Here is a 25,044-nt window from a genome sequence, read left to right as displayed (position 1 = left end):
TGATTGATAAACAGGGTGTTTATTCGTGTACCAGATGACAGATTGGTTCATCTCTGTTTGGTTAGGGACTTTGTACATCAGTCTCTAATGGGTGTGTGCATTCCTTGGCCTCGTGATTACGTGCCCTTTAGTCTAGCGAGAGGATGTATTTCTTAACAACACATCAATTATTTCCTGTCCGGAGTTTTTCTTTACAAAAATATTGTGCTCACACATTTGGGCAAGTACTCTAGTATTCTTTTACGGGAATTAAGTTTTTATGATGAAAACGCCAATCAGGATAGGAAGCTCTAATTTGATTACCCCAATGAGATATCCTGTATTAGCCCCCCCCCCCCAAAAAAAAACCCCATCAAATCCACATTTCTACAAGGGAGCTCAACCCAGATAGTAATTACAGCAGATCCTGTGTAATGGTTTAAAAAGCAGTCAAATATTATTGAGTTTCTAAGATAAACGCATTTCGTCATTTTATTATCATTACAGTGTAAAAGGTATCTCCAGGTGAGTTAGAGTTGTATTGATGAGTCCACAGTGAATGCGGAGTGGTACATCATTTCCTTTACGCACATCCTGTCTGTCCATCTGTATCCCAATCAATGGAAAGCTCTATAATGAGCACAGTTATTAGCCTGTGCTTTCAAGGCGCCTGTGCTTTCAAGGCATATTGCCTACACCAAAGTTTGTATATAAAAGAGCCATTACCCGTTCCAGAAGCCTCACACTCCTCTGACCTTCATACAGCGCAGACTGGAGAGCATCCTCACAGGTAACATAGGTCTGTCATTGATTAGCTGAAAAGAAGTTAGTAAAACATTCGTTCTTTGCTCTGTGTTTATATGTTCTATGTCATATAAAGATTCACAAAAGTTTACCACAATCTTTTTTGTCTAGAGATATGGCAGTGAATGGAATTATGGTGTGTGCACTTGTGGCTGCACTGCTCGTGCATGGCATGGCATCAGCCTCCCAGTCACCTACAGATGGAGACACCAGAGAGAGTGGGATCCTACAGCAGCTCCTGGCCACCAGGGGGAAAACAAGAAACAGCAAGGACTCAGTCGCTAGACCGGACCAGAAATTCCAGACTCGCATGACACGGATGGAGAGGCTGGCACACCTGTCAGAGGATGAGCGCGAGTTGCTGACAAAACAAATTATGCAAACAATTTCAGGTATGCTGAGGGTGTGGATGCGCAAGTGTGAGAAGTCTTTGTCTTGGTGTATGTGTGATTCACAGGAGCAAAAACCAAAATAATCGAGATGTAGAATCGAGTAATGGCCAAATGCATCCCCCGACTTCATGCTGTCTTTAGCTTACATGCATGTTGACCGCTTCTGTTTGGTGTTTGCAGAGATAATGAACTCTGAGTGCATGTCAGATCGGGACTACCAGGGTTGGGTGGACTTCGGCCGTCGCAGCACAGACTGAAGACCCGACAATGGCAACAACTGTGATGACACTGACGAGATTCATACTGTCAAAAATGAATGTCACCCTAAAACTCTATAAATAAACCGTTAGTAGTTGTCAAAACAGTCATTATAGCCATGTTTTCATACTGGATACACTGATTTTTTGTTAAATTACACTCATCTAAAAAATGCATTCAAGTATGAAGCGGTGTCAACAAATAAGCGCGTTGGATGGAAATTTCAGAGTGAAGTTTAATTTAGAGGTGATGCAATTTCTATATACACTGACATACAACTTCTAACACAGATTTCAGCAAACAGTGAATGCAGCATCAGAGAAAGACAGCAGTTTGGTTGATCATTGTCACAATACAAATTATTATCTGCATTTATGATATTTCCCTTTTTAATCCATAGTATCCTATGCCTGCCTACTGTTGGTTGCCTAGGAAAAAAAAAAAAGATCAATGGCAACATGCTCTTTAAATAAGACATCGCTCTTCTGACAACAAAGACGCGTGCATCTCTTTACATAAGGTGTTCTCCTGAAAGCAACGGGAGAATTCACTTTGAATGCCAGTCGTGACCTGGATTTCACAATCTCCGAGCAGTTTGAATTTCCCCACGACATGAAACACAGTAGACTTGAATGAGAATTCAGTCACCGCCTAAAAATCCTTATTGCTGGTAGCAATCCCAATCATCTTTGATACAAGTAGGCAAACTACCTGAACTGCCTTGGAGGGGAAAAGCTGAGCAAAAGTTCATCACAATGATTGACAGTTACTTAAATGTAAGCGCTATACAATTGGCTCTTAGGTGATGCTGTATAGGGGTTTTCAGTGATATCCAGGGTGACGCAACTCCTGAAAATTCAGTGTTTTAAGCTCTGCTGGTTTGGGGCAGGTGGTAATCGAAGTGCTCATTGATGACTTTATCCCATGGCTTTACCTCAGCACACTGAACAGACCTTTTCACAAAGTGCTACATTCATTACAGCAGAACAACAAGCACATTCGAATGCATTTCTCTGATGTGATGTACTCCGCATCAGCAGCCAGTTTGGTTCCAATAATAACAATAACTTAATCTACGAACGTTCCTAAAATGATGAAATTGTCATTTGTTATTTACACAGCATGACATCAACACTTAAACAACTAAGACAAATATATATGTAATACATTTTTTTTAAAATGCTCAGGAGGAGCCCCTTATCCTTTCATACCATGTAAAATAACTAACATTAACACAGTATAAAAAAGTCAAATTCTTTTTCCTACATGTTTTTTTTTTTCTTGCCTGATTTAAAAAGCAACAACCAGGGCATCTGGGTAACATAGCGGCCTATTCCGTTGCCTACCAACACAGGAATCACCGATTCGAATCCCCGTGTTACCGCCGGCTTGGTCGGGCATCCCTACAGACACAATTGGCCGTGTCTGCGGGTGGGAAGTCGGACATGGGTATGTGTCCTGGTCGCTGCACGAGCGCCTCCTCTGGTCGGTAGGGGCGCCTGTTCAGGGGGGAGGGGGAACCGGGGGGAATAGTGTGATCCTCCCACGTGCTACATCCCCCTGGCAAAATTCCTCACTGTCAGGTGAAAAGAAGCGGCTGGCGACTCCACATTTATCAGAGGAGACGCGTGGTAGTCTGCAGCCCTCCCCGGATCAGATTGGCAACGGGGGTGGAGCAGCGACCGGGACAGCTCGGAAAATAGGGTAATTGGCCAAGTACAATTGGGGAGGAAAAAAAAAATATAAAAAAAAACAACAACCGATCTTTCTGTGCGTTACAGACATGAGTCAGGTGATTGTCCTGAGATGGCGTCACAAGTTGCCCCGTACCTGCTATGCACAAGCTGAAAGAAAAATGACGCTGACATTGAAGAAATAAAGTATGGCTCTAAGCTCATCTTGCAGCTTTTCTTTCATGACAAAACCATTGAGGATTTGGGTAAAATGTAAGCTCACATAGTTAGAGCTGATGGCTGGATTCAAAGTCACTACAGTGAATGAGACCAAAGAAAGTGGTGGTACAGTCCACGTAAGACTTAAGTTAGGTGCCAGACTGCTTCAGTTTCTTTCCCACTGCGACTGGCCATTCCCCAGGCTACAACTTTGTGCAGCCCCAAACTCTGCAGTTTCTCAACCAGGTTGAAGCTGAAAACGTTCCTTTTTTTATTGCACTCTGAAGACCAGCCGTCAACCTTCTCCTTTGCTGTGGTGTATGGACGCGTCGAGCGCTGAGGAAGGCAGGCGTGTTGGCAGGGATAGGGGGAGGATGAAATGCCCCGCTCTTGCAGCAGACTCAGTAGTCCCAGTGATGAGGTGGTGAAGGTTGGGGCGATGGTGGAGCCTCCCGTGCCAGAGCTTAAGTGCTCGCGCTGGGATATGGAGGGAGTGGTCAGAGGCTCACCGCCCCCACAAGCTGACAGGCGGAGACTGTGAAGGCTGCCAAACAAAACAAAACAAACCAAAAAAATTTAATGAATCAATCACACGCAGCAGAACCATTATTAAACCAAGCCTTTTCTTGTGGCACAATCTCTCACAGTGTTGTATCCTTGCATGACAAATTTAAAAACATGATCACGTGACACAAAAAAGACAATGTGCTGCCATTGTAGTGCATTTTCAGTTAGTTCACTTGGCATAAGTGCCAGTCGATACCATGCTGTAAGTGATGAATAAACACAGCAGTCAATCTGTAAAAAAGTCCAACAGGAATGACAGTGTCTGGTGAGGACAACCATCTTGGTGGTGGTGGAAGGAGGGGACTTATAAAATGACAATCACCTTTTAATCTGTAGCCACAGCCCTACATATTATTCTTGACTATGAAAGAGAAAAGACAAGTCCCTGTGCAGCCAAGGGCAAGGCTAGTGGTGTGCAAATCTCTTAATATGAATAGAATTCAAGTATCGATAATATATTTCTATAGTTGTACTATCATTCCTTGATTAAGAAATATCACATAACAGCATTAACTCAAAGCAAATGGAAAGGATGGATGGCAGTTTTATAAAAGGGTTGGTTTTTGTCAATTTGATAAAAAGAGGGATGGTATCCCCTTGTATCCCCCCCCCCTACACACACACCGACCCCTGGATAAACAGGATGTTATTGTGTGAGTACTCATGATACAGGATCTGCAGGTTCATGCGAAACACCTAGAACAGTGAAATGTATTCATGCAATTAGTATAATGTTAACAAACCAAAAGTGGGATGATGAGTCATTTCAAAACAGAGAATTTAACAGTTTATCATTTAGCCAAATGTTATGGGGTGCAGAGTAAGAGCTGAAGTACAACTCAAATGAGGAAGGTTAAGATGGACGCACAGCACAGGTATTTTACCCAGTAAATTGCTAAAATATCACTGCGGGGAAAACTTTTCCAATCTTTCACGAAATTTTAGTTTACATAAGTCTTGACTATTGAATTGAAAAGGTATAAGATTGGTGCCTCAAAACTGACACTGTGCCTCCACCCTTAATGAAATGAAGACATTCTTCCAGCATCCTGACTTCACTCGCAACCCTTCACTCTTACTTTGCCTCATGGGCTTCTTTTAGAGTTGGAGAAAGAACCAAGACAGACGCGTTCTGTCACAACAGAGATGACAAAAAAATAAAAAACGAAACAGGTCAGTAAAGAGAGAGTAACAAGATGGAGGACAGGACATCTTAAAACATTAACCTGTTACCAATGAAACAAAAAACAAAACTTCAAAACAAACTTGGCCTATGGAGAGTTGACAGCAGCGGACAATAGGACCATTAAGACAATGGTAACCAAATAGCACATGAAGCTGAAATGGTATGGATATATGTTCGTGTGTGTGTGTGTGTGTGTGTGTGTGTGTGTGTGTGTGTGTTTACTATATACATGTGCATATTTGTGCATTCTTACCTGGCAGAGAAATGGGGGTTGAGAAGGGAGGGTTGGAGGACTCGACACGTGGTAAGAGTATGTGTGGGAGAGGTCTGGGGGAGATTTGGACCAGATGGAGAGACTGTGAAGTTATGGAGGGAAAAGGACACACTTAACTAAACACAAATGAAAATACACACATCTACACACATACTGAATGAGAGCCCACAGGCTCACCATACAGTATGGAATGAATAATGAAACAACAAGGTCAGATGGTGTTAAGATATTAAAGGGAGAGCACACATCTGAATAAGTAACAGAAAATGTACAAAACAAAACTGTGACTGGGTGACAAACATTTAGGTGTAAAAAAAACTCAAGTAGATGGGACATATAGGGTTAGGGGCATTGGTTTTCAATTGGGTCCTCAAGCATCCACATTAATGCTGGTTATCTAATCTAATCTGGTAGTTAATTGCGTAAAATAGCTTGAATATCCGACACAACAGGTGAACGTACCCAACTACCAGGCAACAACTGGTTGCGTCAGTATCTCTGTTACATATCTAGAAGGTTCTTAGTATTAACTTGTAAATTGAAAACTAGCTATTTACTTATATGGATTTCACCGCTCAAAAGTTAGGAGTGTTGTAGTTTGGTAAGCCTTAATAATTTGTAAATCTAATCAAATCAAATTAATCAAACACCACAGCAGCCATCCCATCAAAAACCATTCACCCATGTAAATATGGAAGTGCCACACCAGCCTCACGATGCTGAAACCAGGCATAGAAGTCCACATGATTGTTTAAATCCAGTAACCTATTGTTTAAATACTGCTGACGGTGAATTATTTCTATTAGTAGTCATTGTAAATGATCTAAGTGGGCCATAGCTTTGTTCATACAGTTGTTGCTGTTGTTGTTACTGCTGTTGTGTCACTGACATTATTTGTTAATTTGTTTTGCTGTGAACTAGCTTGCAACCATGAACACTGATTAAACCTGCTAGCTGGTAATGGCAAATGGACTAGATTTTATACAGTGCTTTTCTAGCTGCAACAGCCACTCAAAGCGCTTTACAATCAATTAGTTGGTAGGTGTAAAGTATTTAGTAACAAATAAGCTATGATGAGTAATAAATAGCAACTGAGGAAGCCATTTGGATGGGCAGCAAAACATCTTCAAACCCTCTTCAGTTTGAGTGTATTTAATTTCTGCTTTGTGTGTAATGGATTTGGCAAGTACTTAGGTGATAACTAGGCTTAGTTTGGATTTACACACAGCTGGTGCAACTGGCTCCAGCAGTACAATGGGTTCCAGAGGACCGGTTTGAAAACAACAGCTAGAAGGAAATGTGAGTATAGTGATGAAGGGTGGAGATCATGTTTGGGATTTAATTAAATCAAAGGAGAAACGAGCAAAAGTGAATGGATGAAGACTGGTAAATACGTATGTGTGGTACACCACAGTAGAGGCATGGTGGACATAGGGTGCATCTCCACCAGCAAGGTGGTGTAGTTAGACCTTCTTCCCCTCCAGCTGGAAAGTCTGGTTTGCATAAGGTTCTCTGGGATTTATTCCCCACTTCTTTTCCTCTTACCCATGGTGCCATGTGCTCCAGGGAGATGTGAAAGGTCAGGTTCATCCTCTTCAAGGTCGTTGAGGCTATACACATGCTGCATATCAATCTCCAGCTCCCTGAAATCTTTGGTCAGGACCCCGGGTCGTGGGTGCAGGATGCCTCCCAGGTTGGGCTTGGCCAGCTGCTGCCATTGGTGCAGAGTCACTGAACCTGGTTCAGAAATCATATATTTTTTTAAAATATTGAATAATGTTGCAGATGGTTACATAAATGTGCATAATAATTATGCATACTATGCATAAGCATAATATACTTATTAACCATTACATTTATAAACTAAAAAGCCAAATCGTTAACTGTCTTTTAACAAGTAGGGAAGCTTTGCACTTCTTGTCCTAAATCTGAACACCTTACATGATGCAGACAATAGGGTTGGGTGACATGCCAAAATTTTCCTGCCAGCCACTATCAGCCCAACAACCAGCAAATGCCAATAAATTTGTGCCGCCACCGGTGATTTTCAGTGAATGCAATCATGAAAGAGCTTGTTGCAAAAAAATACAAAATCCCGTTTGGGATTATTTTGCTTTTAAACCAGACGCAACTGGCAAGCCGAAGGACCTAGATGAAGTAATCTGCCATCCTTGCAAATGAGAAGTGCCAGCCAAAGATTCTCATTTTCATGTAATCACTGCAATCACAGCCCCGTTTCGTGAAAGACTCATCGGAAATCAGTGCAACAAGAATGTGCATATCATGCAACTCCTACTGCCAATTCCTATTCACAAACTTTTTGAATTGCGCTTTACAGGTTAATATAATACATTTTATTTATAGAGCGCTTTTCAGGGTACTCAAAGATGAATCAATATAAGTTAAAATGAACATAAAAGTAACACGCCAAAAACATAACACATAACATTAATCACACGTTAAAAGTGATTCTGAAACTGATTTTTGAAGCTTATTTTGAATTTGGGATAGGGATGTTAATGTCCATAGTGATTACCAGGTGGTCAGAGATATTGAGGTTGAGGCTGGATATCTCTGACCATTTGACAATCACTATTTAACCTGGTTAATTATTTACCAAGTTGAATTCTAGAGGAGGCAGACCATTAAATTAGCGAAGTAAAAGGAAAAAAAATTGGCCAAAAAAAAAAAACCCCTACTGCCCATTGGAGTCAGCCAATTGCCAATTGCCAAAGAGAGTGTGGCAACCAAAACTCTTGGTGTTAGTTTTGATCCCAGCATTTCCTTTGATAAGTACATTTAAAAAACACCAAGACTGCCTTTTTTCACTTACATAATTACATAGCTAAAATTCGGTCTTTCCTGTCCATAGCTGATGCAGAGACTCTAATACATGCATTTGTTTCATCAAGACTTGATTACTGTAATGTTCGGTTTCAAGTCTGCAACATGCTAGTACTAAAAGTCTTCAGACGGTTCAGAATTCTGCTGCTGGAATCCTAACTACATCTAGGAGTTTTGACCATATTGAACCAATTCTTGCCTCCCTTCATTGGCATCCTATCCATGTTAGATCAGACTTGAGGGTGCTTCTGCTGACTTATAAAATCCTAAATCGGCTTGCCCCATCTTACCTGTCTGATCTCCTTAAAGCATACATTCCAGCTCGAGCTTTTCGCTCTCAAAATACAGGGCTCTTGTGTGTAACCAAAGTTAAAAAGAAGTCAGCTGGTGGCAGGGCCTTTTCCTATCAGCTCCGTTCTTGTGGAATAACCTGCCTGCTGCAGTCAGACAATCAGAGTTTGTTGAGTCCTTTAAAATCCAAACTTAAAACTCATCTTTTTGCCTTAACTTACAATTAGCTGCCTTTAAATTAAATACTTATGACATGTACTGGTGGATAGTTTCTATCTCAATGAATTTACCAAGCACTGTTCTGCCGACGAGATTATAGAGTATTGACGATTGCAACTGTTTTCTTTTCTCTCACATCTTTTCTCTCTCTCTGAATTGTATCTTCTCTTTTCTCTCCTCCTGTGTATGTGAATGGTGTGATGTTAGTCTCCCCCATGTGCATGTGCAGTCTGTCCTCCTCCCAGGTCTCCATGGTGATGGTGGTCGCCATCTGGATACTGCTTGGCATCCTCCTAATCCCATTCTTTGTATATCTTATAAATCCATATAATATTGTTATCCTGTTTCAAGGTTGCATCCTTCTCTCTCTCTCTGATGTGTGACTAATGTTTTTTCTTGTCTGTTTCCCCCTTATGTGAATGGTGTGATGTGAGTCTCCCCTGTATGCAGGTGTAGTCTGTCCTCCTGCCAGGTCTACATGGTGATGGTGGTCACGTGGCTCAGATCCTAGGATGTTCCGGTGGCATCTGGACACTGTTTGGCATACTCCTCATCATATTCTTCATATATGCTATAATTAAATTATAATTTTGTTATCCTCTTTCAATGTTGTATTATGTAAATTGTGTTCTATTCTGTACACACAACATCCATTGCACATCTGTCTGTCTTGGGAAAGAGATCCCTTCTCTGTTGCTCTCCCTGAGGTTTCTTCCTATTTATTCTCCCTGTTAAAGGTTTTTTCTTAGGGAGTTGTTCCTTAGCTAATGCGAGAGTCTAAGGATAGGATGTTGTATTGCTGTAAAGCCCTCTGAAGCAAATTTGTGCTTTTGGGCTATACAAAAAAAAAAATTTGATTTTACTTTATATATTCGTCCAATCACCGAAACCTAGCAGACACACAAACAACTCACCTTCCAGGGGTTTGACAATCTGGAGACGATCAGGCAGATAGGACCTAGAGCTACGTGAGGAGCCACAGGAGTGCTGTGAGCTGCCATTAGAGTAATTGGTGCCTGTAGACAGCGTCGAGTTAGACATCACACTGTCGCTGGGTGTCAGGAAGCCACTGGAAATGTCGCCCTCCCCACAGTGTGCTGCCAAGGCACGGAGTTTCCGTTCACGCTCCACTTCAAAGAAAGGTCGCTCAGAGGAGTGGCTCTGCTGGCGGGCTGACAGGTTGTGCAGCGCAGTTTCTAGGTCCTGTCCCCCGGGTGTGCCCGGCTGGCCCAAACGTTTGGGACCATCGCTTATGCTATGAGAGGAATCAGAAAGAGAGAGGTAAAAATGATCCCAGGTTAATGTCAAAAAGACGACAGTCAAGAGGAATGAATTTAATTGTACCTTTGTAGAAGATCTTTGATGCAGACAAATGGCAGCACACAGGACATGCACGTTGAGAATCCTACTGATCTCAAAACAAAGAGCAAGCACTGGACTGTCACTGTAGATTTTAAAATGTTTCGCCATTCATCTGATTGGCTACTTCAGTTCTGATTTCATGTGAGGAAATCCAGAAACTACTCCTCTTAGCGAATGAGTAATGAGTAAGTGAGGGCATCCATTAAAAAGCTGTTTCAAATCTACAGTGACAGTCCAATGTATGTTCTCACTTCATTTTGATATTGTTCCTGGATGACTGATGTGAATCTACACAGACAATCCTAGTGATTATAAACACAGGCTTTCCTGCTTGTTTTGCATATCATAATCCAAGTAAGTGCATGCAAACATAAACACAAACACCGACAAACCTGTTTTCCTCTCTGTGAATATGGCTCGAATTAGGCTTGTCCTCATGAGTAGGGCTAGCGCTATCAGTGCCATAGTAGCTGGTACATGGGGTGCTGGTTTGACTGGAGCGGGCAGATCCTGGGTTGGAGCCTGGCAATCCTGGGGATTGGCACCGAGACCGCAACTTTACGGCCTTGTTGATTACCTTCACCGTCTCAAACACACGCCATGGGTGGTTCCTGTCAGGAGTAGCCATCAATGTATTTGACTTTACAGACAACATATTGTCATGGGTAGATCCTGATTGTTTATCTAATTCAGATTGTTTATCTAATTCACTTCCAGAACACTTTAAGACCAAGAACAGCTTTCTTTAATGGGTTTTAATTGTCCTAATTCTATTTTATACATTATATAACCAAAATTATGTGGACACCCCTTCTAATTAGTGGGTTTGGCTACTTCAGCACTGTCTATTTTGGCCATGTAGTTTATGTTGTATCATTGGAATAATTCTAATGTAAATATCAAACCAGTAACAGTTTAATACTGTAAGGGTAAGGGGTTTGATTCTCACTGGGGCCCACCCACACTAAAATTGTGATGAAAGCCTTTTATGATTGAAGCATCCACCAGATGGTGCATGGTTTGTGGCATACTCACTTGTACTCTGGTGGAGCCGGGCTATCCAGGCCTTTGCGGAAGGTGCCCTCTATCTCTGCTGCCAGAGAGGCCATAGGAAAAACAGAGGCCAGGGCACTGTATCGCTGCACCGTGCTATTCGGGAGGCTTTTATTCCGCTGGTTCTTTATGTCTTCCCTGGCCTCCCGTAGCATGTCCTCACACTCCGAGTACTTGTCCTGAAGGTCTTTAAACTGCAACCAGGAGAAGTCATAAATGAGATAAACTGCGCCCTTACATGCAGAGTAGAGGCGAGGAACAACTTAGCCTAACTTTACTTGTATGAGTTTTATATCTTGCATTAAAATGAAAACTAAAGAGAAAAGAAATCACGATTTTGTGCAGGGATAACAGTCCGCTATCAGCCATAACACTGAGGAGTCTTTTGTGTTCCTCTGAAATGTCCCTGAAATTGTGTGGAAAAGTGTCCACCAGTGATGTCATTTCAATGCAGTGCGATTCACGCATTGTATGCCAATGTATTTACATGACGTTCAGTGGCATTTACTACAACAGCTGCATGTGCAGTTGTTACTCACATTTTCCCACACTACACAATGTAGTTTATTTTCATGTAGCCCACTGAAGGTAGCCGCAAACCAGTAAGGATTGTAGATTTGACATTGACAGATTTTCCGCTAGTGACATCACTGATGGACATTTTTCCGCATTATTTCTGTGGCGTTTCAGAGACACATAAAGAAGACTGCTGGACGTCCAGGTGGCATGGTGGTCTATTCCGTTGCCTACCAACATGGGGATCACCAGTTTGAATCCCGTGTTACCTCCAGCTTGGCCGGGCGTCCCTACAGACACAATTGGCCGTGTCTGCAGGTGGGAAACTGGATGTATGTGTGTGTCCTGGTCGCTGCACTAGCGCCTCCTCTGGTTGGTCGGGGCACCTGTTCGGTGGGGAGGGGGAATGGGGGGAATACACTAGATCCCCCTGGCGAAACTCCTCACTGTCAGGTGAAAAGAAGCGGCTGGCGACTCCACATGCATCAGAGGAAGCATGTGGTAGTCTGCAGCCCTCCCCGGATTGGCAGGGGGCTGGAGCAGTGACCAGAACGGCTCGGAAAATAGGGTAATTGGCCGGGTACAATTGGAGAGAAAAAGGGGGAAACATAAATAAATAACTAGATAGATAGATAAGACTGCTTAGTATTATAGCTGCTAATGGACTATCATCCCTACAACATAGCTATATGTATGGATAATGGTGAAATGCTGAAAATCGCGACTTGGCTAGCGTTAGCAGCAGCAAAAAAAAAAAAATCTAACAAAACTTTTACCCCTTAAGAAGACGTATGAACAGTATGTGACTTGTGCTACTACACAAAAGAACACTATGATCGGCCTTTGTTATGGTTCAGTGAATGGTGCTTACAAATCTTTGCCCATGCCTTCCTTTGGTGCATCCTATCACAACAGTGTATACTTTATGCCTATGTACAAACGCTCCTTCAGGCGCCTTGAGCATGTGGCAAAAACAGTAAAGACTTGGTGAGAGAACAGTGTCTCCTCTCTTCAGGCATGCTTTGACTGTACAGAGGGGCAATGTTTTTATGATGCTTGTGATGACATTAATGAACTTTCTGACACTGTCTCGTCTTACATCACATTCTGTGTTGACTCAGTCATCCCAACTAAAAAGGTTGTTGCTTACCCAAATAACAAACCTTGGATAACTAAAGAGCTTAAATCATCCATCCATCCATCCATTATCCAAATCACTTAACCTACTCAGGGTTGCGGGGATGCTGGAGCCTATCCCAGCAGTCATTGGGCGGCAGGTGGGGAGACACCCTGGACAAGTCGCCAGTCATCACACACATTCACACCTAGGGACAATTTAGTACAGCTGATTCACCTGACCTACATATCTTTGGACTGTGGGAGGAAACTGGAACACCCGGCGGAAACCCACACAGACACAGGGAGAACATGCAAACTCCACACAGAGGACGACCCGGGACGACCCCCAAGGTTGGACTACCCTGGGGCTCAAACCCAGGACCTTCTTGCTGTGAGGTGACCGCACTAACCACTGTGCCACCGAGCTCAAATCAATTATCAAAAAACAAAAGAAAAGGATTTTTTTTATTGCTTGTGATCCTCTGGGAAAAAAAGGCTGTCTCCTGAGAAGTGAGGAATGAGATAAAGAAGGCAAAAATGAAGTATAGGAAAAAGATAGAAATGCAATATAGCAGTGGTGACCTTACAGCAGCTTGGTTAGAGATTAAATCAATGGCCTCCATTAATCAATATGCGAGTGAGACCAAGCAACTCATCAGTGTAAATGGAGTGGAGGATGCTGACTTGCTGAGCACTTTTAACTCATTTTTCTCTCACTTTGAAAGGTCTGATTTCTCTGATGTTTCCATGCTGAGAGGGTCTCTTGTACCGCAGAATGATATTGTGATATCCCAGGAATATTTCACAGCTCTATATAGGAGGATGAACATAAGAAAGGCTGCTGGCCCTGATGCCATCTGTGGGCACACTTTGGACTACTTTGCTAATCAGCTCAGTGAGGTCTTCACTAAACTCTTGCTAATGTGTGCTGATCGTGGCCAGGAATATATGGTACAATTCGCAATAGACAATGTTCTATGTAGATTTTTTTTTAAATGAGATTATCTTGGACATCTTCAAATTCTAATTTCCGCTATTTGAAAGAAAAAGCAAAAACAGATCTTAAATCAGCATCAAGATGGACGCTAATCCAATTACAATGCACTACATGCTTAAGAATGAGTGCCATACCTCTGATTTTAGATTCAAATGGCTCTCCCGGGCAGCAGTCAGGTGCTGGTTCAGCTCCTCATTCTCACTGGTCAGCTAGATGGACAGAGCGGTGGAGAGTTATGACCTGTTATTTATCTCGGGCCTTTGAGCATTTTTAAGATACTGCAGATACCGTTTAAAAATGTAAAAGAAATGGTAAATATTTAATGTGTACTATTATACAAGAGTCCAGAATGGGTGTAATTGCCTTATGTAACTCCTTGATGGCATATTGCCTGAAGTGCTTGTGTGTGTGTGTGTGTGTGTGTGTGTGTGTGTGTGTGTGTGCGTGCGTGCGTGCGTGCGTGCGTGCGTGCGTGTGCGCACGCCCACTCACAAGTATGTGTCGGCAGTGGTGTTTTTCCATGCTTGTGTTCATCAGTGTAAAGTTATGCATGTTCATGTGATTTGTGTTTTCATGCCAGGCCTCGTCTTCCTCACCCCTTTACAACGAGCCTGAAGGTCGACTATCTGGGCAAGGAAGGAACTGATCTCCTCCTGCTGTCTGAGGGAGTCCTCTACCTTTTTCGCCAGTTCCTCTGACAGGTCCCCGACCTTCTTATTGACAGACGCTGGAACACAGGTTAAAGCAGGGATGGAAAAGTCAGTATGTATGAATCAAATCCCATTTCCGACTGACTGTGCATGCTTTGCGTTCCTACATTTTCTTGACATTGTTCATATAGTTCTTCAATGTAATTATACTTACAGAGCTCCTCTACGCACACCATCATTAACTCTTGCTCCTGCTCCTCATAGTGAGTGGTCTCCGTCGTCAGGTCATTGGCCTGCAGAATTAACAGAGGAATTGATAAATTAAGCACCAGCAACTATTAGCTATGTAAATCTCTCACTTTTCCAAATTAATAGCAACACACTTTAGATAATAGCATTGAGAAACTGTCCATTCATTTCATCCCATGTCAGATGTCTGTAATTTGGCCTACCTCGGTTCTTAGTTTGTGGTTCTCTTCCTCTAGTCCCTTGAGCTTCTGCTTCAGAAAGTCATAGTGGACAAAGTTGCTCAGCAAACTGGACGACTCATTCCTCCTAATTCTGGAAGAGTGAAAAAGAACGAAAGCCTCATAACCAGAATTCATTCTTATTTTTAACGTTATATAAAATCAAGAAGAAATAAAAGTGTAACTATTTATCTACCAAAATAATAATGTATAATGTTTATGTACAATGTAAAAAAAAATTCAAATACATTTTAAAGATCCTGTTAAGTGAACAAATAGTTCTTTTTTTTTTACTACCAAGAACACTGCCATTAATTTCTTTTGAAGAATGAATTTAATCCCACTAAGGACACAAAACAGCACAAATTAGTGATTCACTCAATATGCGGGATGCATCTCTCAAAAAAAAGCTCCTATGTGCAGCATATGTAAGTGGGGGCGGTTGTTAAAGTGTCAATTTTTCCCCCCCAAGCCACTCCTAGAAGACTACAGCAATAACAATGGAATAATGTAAATATCTCAAAAAGGACTTGTCTTCAGTTGAAAATGGTCAGAGAATAATATAAGAAACGAACTGTATGTCTTAGATAGTCACAATTACCTGGTTTTTAATCAGTCTACTGTGAGCAAAAATACCTGATATTGTCATGGCTTTCGAGAAGCATATGATCTTTAGTGTCACTGGAATAAGTATAATGTTAATATCAATAGCAGTTTATTAAAGACCATAGTAGTTACTGTAAATATCAGTAGTGTTTTGATGATTTCTCACTGAGGCCACCTAGTGAGACAATTGCTAACCCTTATATAAATGTATAAATTTTGAATATAAAAAAAAACTAAAAACGGCCCAATGTCTGCTAATGACAACTTCAATCTGGCTGTGGTTGTTAAAACGTAATGCAATATTAGGGGAGCTATTGTTATCTAAGCGTGAAGTTGTATCAAACATTTCCGCCCCTGTCACAGATATAGATATGTATGGAAAACATACAAACTCTTACAAATGAAGAATTGCAAAAAGAGGTCTATACAATTACCTTATAGTTCATTTTGGCTGATAAACAAAAAAAAACTCAGTTGATCTGCAGTTTACCTCAAAATAAATATTTCTTTGTAGATGAATGGACCAAAACAGTGTGATCACTGCTTAATTTAACGTGCTTTTCTTTGTGTGTGTGTGTGTGTGCGCGCGTGCGCGCGCGTGCGCGTGCACTCACGGTGAGTGAGATTCAGAGTTCTCTATCTCCTCATTGCTGGCATAGAACTGCAAGAGATCGTCTCTCATAGACAGCTCATGACGAAGCTGTGCAATCTTAAGAATGAGAGAGAACCGTGGTCAACTCAACGCCATAGATGATAAAAAAAACACCTTGTGAAACAACATATCACAGTTAAACATGTCCATGTGAAAACTCATAATAAATGCTGGTTTACACCTCCTCTTTTGCAATCTCAAGCTGTTCATCCAGCAGTTCATTTCGCACTGTTAGTTCCTGGTTCTGCTTCAGGAGAGACTGGCCAATCCGGGCTGCTAACTCAAGGTCCCGCTCTTTCTGTAAGGCAACAAGCATATAGTATAACTAACGATGTAAGGCTGCCTTTGTACATTGTTCTTTTTAGGAGTGTAGAGTAATGCAGTTATGTAAAATATCGAGCAATATACTCAGTGTTAATGTTGGTAACTGCAGCCGTAGCAATGAAACCACTGTCGCTTAAGTTTAGCTTCTGGTTGTGTTGTACTGACGGCATTAATGGAAACAGAAGTGCAACAAAAGGTGGCATATAATGATGCTAAGTGTGACGTTCAACTTAAATCCCTATTAATCCTGTTCATCTGCTGAGCGACTCTCTTACCTCCTCCAGAAGATGGGTGACCGCCTTAATGTCATGATATGTCTTGGTGACCAGGCCCACTCTCTCTGAACACAGTACTGTTGGGGGGGGGGTGAGAGTTTGAATCTACAACAGCTCTTTGAACAATGTCATCGAACATAGTCACTCCTTTAAACATTAACATGCACAAAAACAGTTCAATTTCCACCATAGAACCAAGATCGATTCAGAGAGACAGAGAGAGAAGGGGGGGGGGCTTGGTGAATGAAGAAAAAGCAATAAAACACAAGAGAATAGATGTTTTATGAAGATGACATCATTAATCAAGAACCATGGCTGCAAGCAAATGTGACCTCATAAACAAGTCTCTGCAATGTGGGTAGATACTGCAACCTAATAAAGTTTACTTTGGGAATGCCCGCCTATTGTACAGATAAGAGAATAAAGGAGAAAGCCCAAGGCGGCTAGTTCAGCTAATAAACAGGGTTGGTCTCTCAATTTAACTGCCTCTTTCCTTGTCCTCTGTATTTTTTTTTTCTTCCTGGTATCTACTCCACTCATTTACTCTGTAAAGTGTCCTTGAGCTCTGAAAAGATGCAATACAAATAAAACTATTGCAAACTTAACTATTGCTGTTATTACTCTCTCTCTCTCTCTCTCTCTCTCTCTCTCTCTCTCTCTCTCTCTCCCCCCCCGGATGCTTCCTCTTGCCTACACTCCATAGGAGCTCAGCAGTGGAAGCACGTCCCATCTATGTCTGATATGATAGAAGGGTTGCTACGATATAAAAAAAAAGGAAATTAAACAACTATTTATCAAATGTAATTATACTTGCATCATGCATAATCATTTATTAAAAGGATTTTCACAACGCCAAGAAAATTAGAACGTCACAAGCAGTGGTTTTTCTATGGACGAGTGCCACGAGCAGAGCTTTTCCGCCTTTCAAAAGTAGGTATCTGGTTGCACAGACTGAAACATTTCTATGTGGTCAGCGAGGTACTGATCCTCTTAACCTGATCCTCATTAGCCCAGGTAGAAGACCAATAAGAACCCCTCTCTTCGAAACCAATATAGCTCAACAGAAGAGATGGAGACAACTTAATGGGAAATTGTTTACCACGTATGGACGCATGCATCATGGAAAGGATTATAGTAGTGACTCACTATTGAGCCGCAGCATTGTGCAAATCCTCTGAAATGGTGTGCATCCACTAAAAGGCCGATAAAGGCGGCAGGGCATGCACTAGCCATTTCCTCTCGACAGTAAAGTCCTGGTGAACTAATGATGAGTTAAAGAACGGCAGAGATTGCTGCTACAGAAAGTGTGGTAATCTAGTTCTTTGACAAGGATATGTTCTATTTTATGTTTGGCAATTTCATTTAGATTCACAGAATGGATTTAATCAGAATCCGATTTTATCGGCCATGTAGGTTTGCACATACATGGAATTTGACTCCGGTTTCGTGGCTCTCTCAGTGTACTTAACATAGAATAACAACACTGCAACACAACAATCTTCAGATATACACACAAGGATTGGCTTATACAGGCGAAATAAGAGGTGATAAAGTGCAATTGTGCAGAGATAGATAGATGGATAGATAGATAGACAGACAGACAGACAGACAGATAGATGATAGATAGATAGACAGACAGATAGCTAGACAGACAGACAGACAGATAGACAATTTCTGATTCTGTGCCAAACCACATTTGAAAATTTCATTTATACAAGACACAATATGTCTTTTATAAAATACCTTGAGCCTATAAGTGTTTATATTTTGTAAGCCAATGTGTTAAGGTACTAAAGCACCACAAATTGTGTTCATTTTTGCATCATTTGGTAAAAGTATGTGCAACACATTTATTTGAAAGTGGCATATAATGGATATGTCGTACCCATTTTAGAGTACAATTCTTAATTTCCGGTTCTTGAGCTTTCTTTCTAGCATCCAACTGTAAATGTAAGATACACGACATGTTTTGTTTTTTTTCCCAGATCTCTATTTACTTACACCAGCACATGTCTCTGGCTGGTACCCCACGCCTTAAGCCAATATCAGCTGTTCAATTTTACTTAAGTACAAAGCTTAGCTAAGACCTTCAAGGGATGAGACGCTCTATGGAAAATTTATGAGATGCAGGGGATTGAATTTGGCCTGAAAATATAGAGACTGAGCAGCTCTGTCTAATCAACCTAATGGAATGAACCACACCAGCAGACCTGATCTGCACCATAAAGTATGCTAGTCATCAGTCATTTGTCATATTAATACCAGTGTGATGTTAAGGAAATGTATAATGTAGCATAAGTATGTTTATGTTTTCTTTGCTACCCTTGTGCCACGTATTTGAATAAACAATCAATAATGGGGAAACAGATACATTTGCAAGGTGTTAAGCATTGAAATTATGGAGCTTATAGCATACTGGGACACGCCGGTGTGATATACACTAAATCACACAGCAGAAACAGTCATATTACATTTAAAAATGTGCTCGTATATAAATAATGCATGACCAAATTATTTTGAATTGTGATATGCAGAAACAAACTAACCTGAGTTTGCTTTAAACCTATCTTTGCATCGTATGTTGCTAAAAACTATAAACTAAAACACCCAGCTGGCCTGGCTCCTGTGAGTGAGTGAGTCAGTCAGTCAGTGAGTCAGTCAGTGAGTCAGTGAGTGAGCGAGCGAGAGATATGCTGGGGCATCCCAACCACTCAGCAGCCTAGGTACAGACATCTATTAGTCATATTATGCTTCAAGAAAAGTGAAATATAACACAAAGCCCTTTAACCTATATTTCAATTTCTACTTGAAACTGGCTAATGGAGCTACAATCAAAATAGCTTATCAGATTAGACAAAGGTTAACTGGATAATGGTTCCACTTCCTCAAAATTCCTTTGTACTCCAAGTACTCTTCACCCAGTGGGCTGAGAGTAAAGTTAGCAGCAAGGTGGCCTGGCGGCTAGAAACACTGAATCCCATTTAGTGCCCCCATCACCGTTTCTCCAGCTGACCCAATGCCACTACCTCGATTACCCAACAGGGATTGTTAAGAACATCACGTTTGATTTGTCACCGGTGCCTTCAACTTTATCTTGTTCAAATGTTAGGAATTTTAATGTTAAATACATTTTACTCTCTCAATGACAGCATAGCTATTACTTTTGCAATGCATCCTTTTGTGTGAACATTATTGACCCTAACCTTTTCAATCGTCTCATGTTTATAATGTGTGCCACAATTTCATTAGTACCCTTGGTGCAAATTAGCCACCTGGAAAAGCTTCCTATTGTTATTTCAAATTAGTTAAACATCTTTTTATGGTGGACATCACCCTTGTTTCAAGTTTACAACAGAATTTAGTCACATCATTTGAACAGTACATTCTGCTGTAGCACCTGAACTTGTCTTCATCAAGGAACATCCATGACTAAACAAGTCTTTTTAAAGGTATTTTAGCTGTTTTCTTCTTGAATGCCACACTGATTGAGCCAATCAAGGAGAGAGATAATGATGTGCCAATTTGAGGTTGTAAGGCTTGAGCCAGTTATATCCAGGTAGGCACCATGAACCGCTAACATAATGCCCACAGTGAAACCAGGCTGACCTAGGAACACTTATGGCATCAGCTGCTGTGGGAGGATCAGACGGGACGCGGCCAGATTCCTACACTCTATACAAGAGAAAGAGGATTGACTGCAGCTGATAAATATCTCATCGAGCTCCTTGAGTCTGGGGTCTGGAGTTCCTGTCCTGTCCAGTTATGCGGTTACGCAAGTGCAGAGATAGGCATTTTTTCCTTATGTAAACAAATGTAGTGTCCATTAAGTGCTTTTATCAGAGCAACATGAATAGGGTGCAAAATTATGAAATGTAAAACAAAACTGATCTCACCAATCTTAACAATGACAGTTGGGATGATGCCCATTTTACTCCTAGCAGTTGCATACTTCCCTAAACAAGCAACTCATGAGAGAAGCAAAAAAGGAGGAAAAAATGTATATGGATTTGCAATATTAATCCTCAGTTTAAAAAAAAAAACTTATTTGTGCCACATGTTGCACCAACCATTAAAACGTGTTCATTCTGATAGGACTGTGGTCTAAACACAATTTAGGAACACATCCCCCCCCTCCCTCGTCATCTGTGAGGGATTATATTCCCACAGTTCAGGCATATATTCACAATGAGCACACAGCTGTACTGGATGTGCAGTGAAAGACCTATCCAATTTGTTTGATCCTGTTGTGTAACGGAGAAACCAGAACATTTTCTAAAATGTCCTCTGGCATCATGCCCATGTTGCACAGCGCAGGCTATGTGGTGTCAGTCTGCTGCCTATTCAGACAAATACAGTGCCATGTAGAGGGGGAATGAAGGATGTTCCCTGTGCACATTATCTGCATTGTTAAAGAAAAGCATTACTGTAAGCAATAATACCTACAAAACCAAGAAGGTGTTTCAATCGTTTAATTCAAAGGTTTAAGAGAACTATTGCCAATGTGCAGTTTTTGATGATCCCCATAAGATCCTTTGGGAAAATTCATGTTATCATTTCTGACATGTATTCACTCCTGCACAGGCTTCTTCACTTGCAAACAAATTTAATAAACAAAGTTTTGACCTCAGTGGATCTTCATTAGGGCAAACGTTTGCCTGATGAAGACCCACTGTTTAATAATTTTGTTTGTAAATGCTACTGAGCCTTTTCATTTTGTCATGATCAAGACCTTGGTCCTCTCCTATGCAGGTTTGCCTACTCAGGTGTGCAAAAAGCTCTACTGTTTGACATTTATTCAGTAAAATACATTACAAGCGTCACATTGCTTGAAGCATCACTCTACTTCATTGGACTTGAAACTGGGGCAGCATGATGCACCTGCCATTTCTGCCACTCTAAACCAACCACCTCCTAGATAGGGAGGTTTACAGACATTTAACTGTGGTTTATAAGTAGAAAGGACATTCAGCTGACGTATTCATTTTCACTGATGTGTTTTCATAATGGCTGATAACAAAAGTACAAATGCCCCCTATCAATATCAAATGTGAAAAATCTGACATTCAATTCGGCACGCCAAGGAAACCACAGCGCTTTAAACAGCTACTCCCAAGTTCAACATCATTGACCTCAATGTAAAAGATCTAATCTGCAGCATAAGAGATGGAAGATGACAGGTCACACACACATACCACTGCCGTTGCAACTGCAGGGGATGTGAACACACACAGGCTCAGTGACCTTCACCACATTAGGTGGAGGCATGCCAGTGAGCGAGATTTGCTTAGACAGGTACGCCCTTAATATCAGTAAGGTCACTTTCCAAATGTTCTCTTCACACAGATATTCATCTTTAAGAGACTAATGCAGCCAGAGTCAAATAAATTACAACAAGAACTGTAAGATGACCAATGCCTATATGTATGCAGTACTCTCCATTACATTGCAGCATTCTGCGCTGTGCGTGCAGTGTAGGATAAAACACTCAGATAGCAAAGACCACAGCCTTCTTTGTGAGTGGCATCACACCGCAGTGTACAAAAGCACTACTGCAATGCTTTAGGGCATATCGTTTGTGATGGTCAACATCATCAGATGCTGACTATCAAAATCCCATACAAGCAACACATCATTTAACTGCCAACCTTTTTCCAAGACTCTTCTACTCATTTTTCCAACAATTCATTTCTAAAGCATCACCCTCTCTTCAGTCAGTGATATCCCTCATTTGCTGCACCTCCACCTGCCTTTCTCGCCTTTGTCCTCCACAGCCTTCAACTCGCTGCCTCACCTTGCGTCACCTCCCTGCACAAGATGTCTTTTTTGTTGTTATTGTTGTTGCTGTTGCTGAGCCTCTTCTCCACCTCTTCAACCGCCTCCCCTTGACTGGAGCTGCTTTTCTCCTCTTCCTCCTCCTCAGATGCCGAGGAGCTCCATACCTCCATGGTGACTGGAGAGAAATTGCTGTCCGTCTCTCCGTCCATCCGCGAGATCGCCCTGCTCCTTTTCTCCTATTCTTATTCTCTGCTCACTGTTCTCCGGCAGCACGGTGTGTGCTGTAACAGCATCCTACACTGAGCTCATGCTTTGTGTGTGTATGTGTGTGTGTGTGTGTGTGTGTGTGGATAGAGACAGTATCCACCCGTCTGCATGTGTCGGTGTATACACCTGTGTTTGCGTGCGAGAGTCTGAGCTCCTTGGCGTTAATATGTAATACAGCTGACCGTGGGGGCCATCTGTCGTCATGCCTGCCTCCATTCACCTAGCCACACTGGATGGACTACCGGGATAAAAAAAAAGGGGGGGAAGTGGTGGCATAAAGAAGAAGCAAATGTTATAAACAGAAGCAGAATAGCTAAAAATGATAACAGCACCCCCACCCATGGATAAAAAAATGACATATCAAATAATTATGATGAAAAAAAAAAATTCAAGAAAAAATAAGATGTTTCTGAAAGGGGACTGCACTAGAAGATTTCACCCCCGGGAAATGGACATGGTACATTCCAGCTATGCCGATGGCTGCATGTAATACTGGTGCAGGCTGAGCCACACCCACTTTACAGGGACAGATGGAAGGAAGCCTTATACTGTATTCAGAGTGAGATTTTGTGTGTTTTGAGTAAAGCCATGGAAAAGGAAGGTAATATATAACGTCTGGCTTAAAGGTTTCAATTTCAACAAATTTTGACAAAACACTCATCAAAATTTGTTTGAGTTCATATCTTCTTTCATGGCTAAGTAAAAACTTCAGTTATTTCTCATTATGCAATCCTTTTGTAAAAAACTGTATATAGCATTATAAAGCTGTCTGTTTGTTTGCATTGCATGTGGCGACCCCTGAGAAACACAGAGCAAGCCAAAAGAAGAAGTCTGCTGTTGCGAAAAGCTGAAAACTCATGACAAAAATTGGATATCCTTTAACTAGTAAATCTACACTCAAAGATTTGAAATCTAGTGGCAGAAATATATCAGTTTTATTGACACGTCAGTAAAGTTATGGCTTGTAAATGATTTTACGTACTCCTGCTACCACAACCAATTGTTGTAGTTGTCCTCATCATCATCACCACCTTCGTCATCATCTCTCAATCTACACTGGGACTATTCCTGTTGCTGCCTGGGTACCAAAGCACGGAAACGATCAAATATTAACCTCCTCCTCATCCATTTTTCAGCTGCAGGGCTCTGACAGGTCAGGTACTGCACACCGGCATCGTTTCAACCACATCCGAATTGTCCTCTCTTACTTTTTCCGAACAGCCTAGTTTTCCTTCATGGAAAAAAAAAAGATTAGAAGATTTTCTCCTTCACGCTATCTTTCAAGTGAGCCTTGAGTGACTCAAAGCAAAATAATTTGCCAACTGCCATCAAAACAAGATTTTAAGTTAGCAGAGATAAAACCACTCCTCTCTCTAGAGGAATTGTTGAACTGGTTAAAACTATTAGGTCGATACTGTAAATAGGGATGATGGGTAAAAGAAGGCTACAGTGGAAAATAATGGAGTCAATCCAAGTGGAAATATAGATAATTAAAACCAGCAGCAAAGTCTAGGCACATGTTTATGCATAATGACAGGTGACAAGCCGAATAGCAACTCAAAAAAAGACATTAAAATTACAGCCATAAAACTCACTCCGATGTTCACTGATAAAACTATAATGCAGGTAAAAAGGGTCTGAGAGGTTTATTGCCCCAAACAACTTGTGTCATTGAACGTAAGGGTAAAGTCTTGTTATGGAGGCATGGTTAATATTCACACAAGACACCATTTTCACCAATGTGAATCTTTCCCTGAGAGCATTTATCATGGTTCAATGTTTGACTGGGTATACACCCTGAAAGATCAATGGCCACCTTGTGATAACAGTCTGATAGATAGTAAATATTCTTTGTCCGTTCAGTATCAGCATTGTGTTCGGCCACTTTCCACTTGTTGCCTCTGCACACTTTCAACTTCCTTTGGGGCAAGGTTAAGATCAGGTTTGCCTATATTTGGTCATCATCACTGGTTGCATATTCAGCGTCCCAGATCACCGGTTTAACACAACAGGAAGTAATGTCAGGCATGCCTTGAAATTTTGTTCAAAAATTAAAACAAAGACCTGCATTTTTCCAAGTTTTTGCAGTATGGGCCTGTCCAGCGTGTCTCCCCGCCTGCCACCCAATGACTGCTGGGATAGGCTCCAGCATCCCCGTGACCCTGAGAGAAGGATAAGCAGTTCGGATAATGGATGGATGGATGGATGGATGGGCCTTGTTCAGAGGCTGTTTCCATTTGTCAGCCTGTCTTTTATATGACCACGTTAGGTGATT

The 25,044-nt window shown here is 41.5% G+C and overlaps 2 protein-coding genes across 3 annotated transcripts; one reads left to right on the top strand and one right to left on the bottom strand.

Moving 5' to 3' along the window:
- Positions 1–742: 742 nt before the first annotated feature.
- LOC130113453 (cholecystokinin) lies at positions 743–1,513 on the top strand. Of its 2 annotated transcripts, none has more exons than XM_056281065.1 (3): positions 743–778; positions 895–1,175; positions 1,356–1,513. In XM_056281065.1, the coding sequence occupies exons 2-3, from the start codon at positions 899–901 to the stop codon at positions 1,430–1,432; spliced, it is 354 nt and encodes a 117-aa protein (XP_056137040.1). In that variant the 5' UTR covers positions 743–778; positions 895–898; the 3' UTR covers positions 1,433–1,513. The 2 variants fall into 2 exon arrangements, with proteins under 2 accessions (XP_056137040.1, XP_056137039.1); XM_056281064.1 differs by having other exon boundaries at positions 751–769.
- Positions 1,514–1,656: 143 nt separating this feature from the next.
- hap1 (huntingtin associated protein 1) lies at positions 1,657–22,711 on the bottom strand. The gene is made up of 14 exons (XM_056280451.1): positions 22,519–22,711; positions 16,728–16,804; positions 16,310–16,426; positions 16,091–16,185; positions 14,856–14,964; positions 14,618–14,696; positions 14,350–14,480; positions 13,888–13,962; positions 11,104–11,315; positions 10,461–10,679; positions 9,621–9,961; positions 6,898–7,089; positions 5,332–5,434; positions 1,657–3,869 (listed from the first exon to the last, which is right to left on the bottom strand). Exons 1-14 carry the CDS (start codon positions 22,709–22,711, stop codon positions 3,470–3,472), a joined length of 2,343 nt encoding a protein of 780 aa, XP_056136426.1. The 3' UTR covers positions 1,657–3,469.
- Positions 22,712–25,044: the final 2,333 nt, after the last annotated feature.

This window comes from Lampris incognitus, chromosome 5 (assembly GCF_029633865.1).
Source record: "Lampris incognitus isolate fLamInc1 chromosome 5, fLamInc1.hap2, whole genome shotgun sequence".
Taxonomy (NCBI): domain Eukaryota; kingdom Metazoa; phylum Chordata; class Actinopteri; order Lampriformes; family Lampridae; genus Lampris; species Lampris incognitus.
This window is presented reverse-complemented; position numbering and strand designations above follow the sequence as displayed.

Bases quoted from the DNA above. Each gene is read 5' to 3' on its own strand.
- LOC130113453 (XM_056281065.1), top strand. From the start codon at position 899: ATGGCAGTGAATGGAATTATGGTGTGTGCACTTGTGGCTGCACTGCTC. The intron at 1,176-1,355 runs GTATGCTGAGGG...TGGTGTTTGCAG, and splicing joins AATTATGCAAACAATTTCAG to AGATAATGAACTCTGAGTGC.
- hap1 (XM_056280451.1), bottom strand. From the start codon at position 22,711: ATGGACGGAGAGACGGACAGCAATTTCTCTCCAGTCACCATGGAGGTA. The intron at 14,965-16,090 runs GTGAGTGCACGC...TCACTCTTCCAG, and splicing joins AACTCTGAATCTCACTCACC to AATTAGGAGGAATGAGTCGT. The intron at 14,481-14,617 runs GTAAGTATAATT...CCTGTGTTCCAG, and splicing joins GGTGTGCGTAGAGGAGCTCT to CGTCTGTCAATAAGAAGGTC.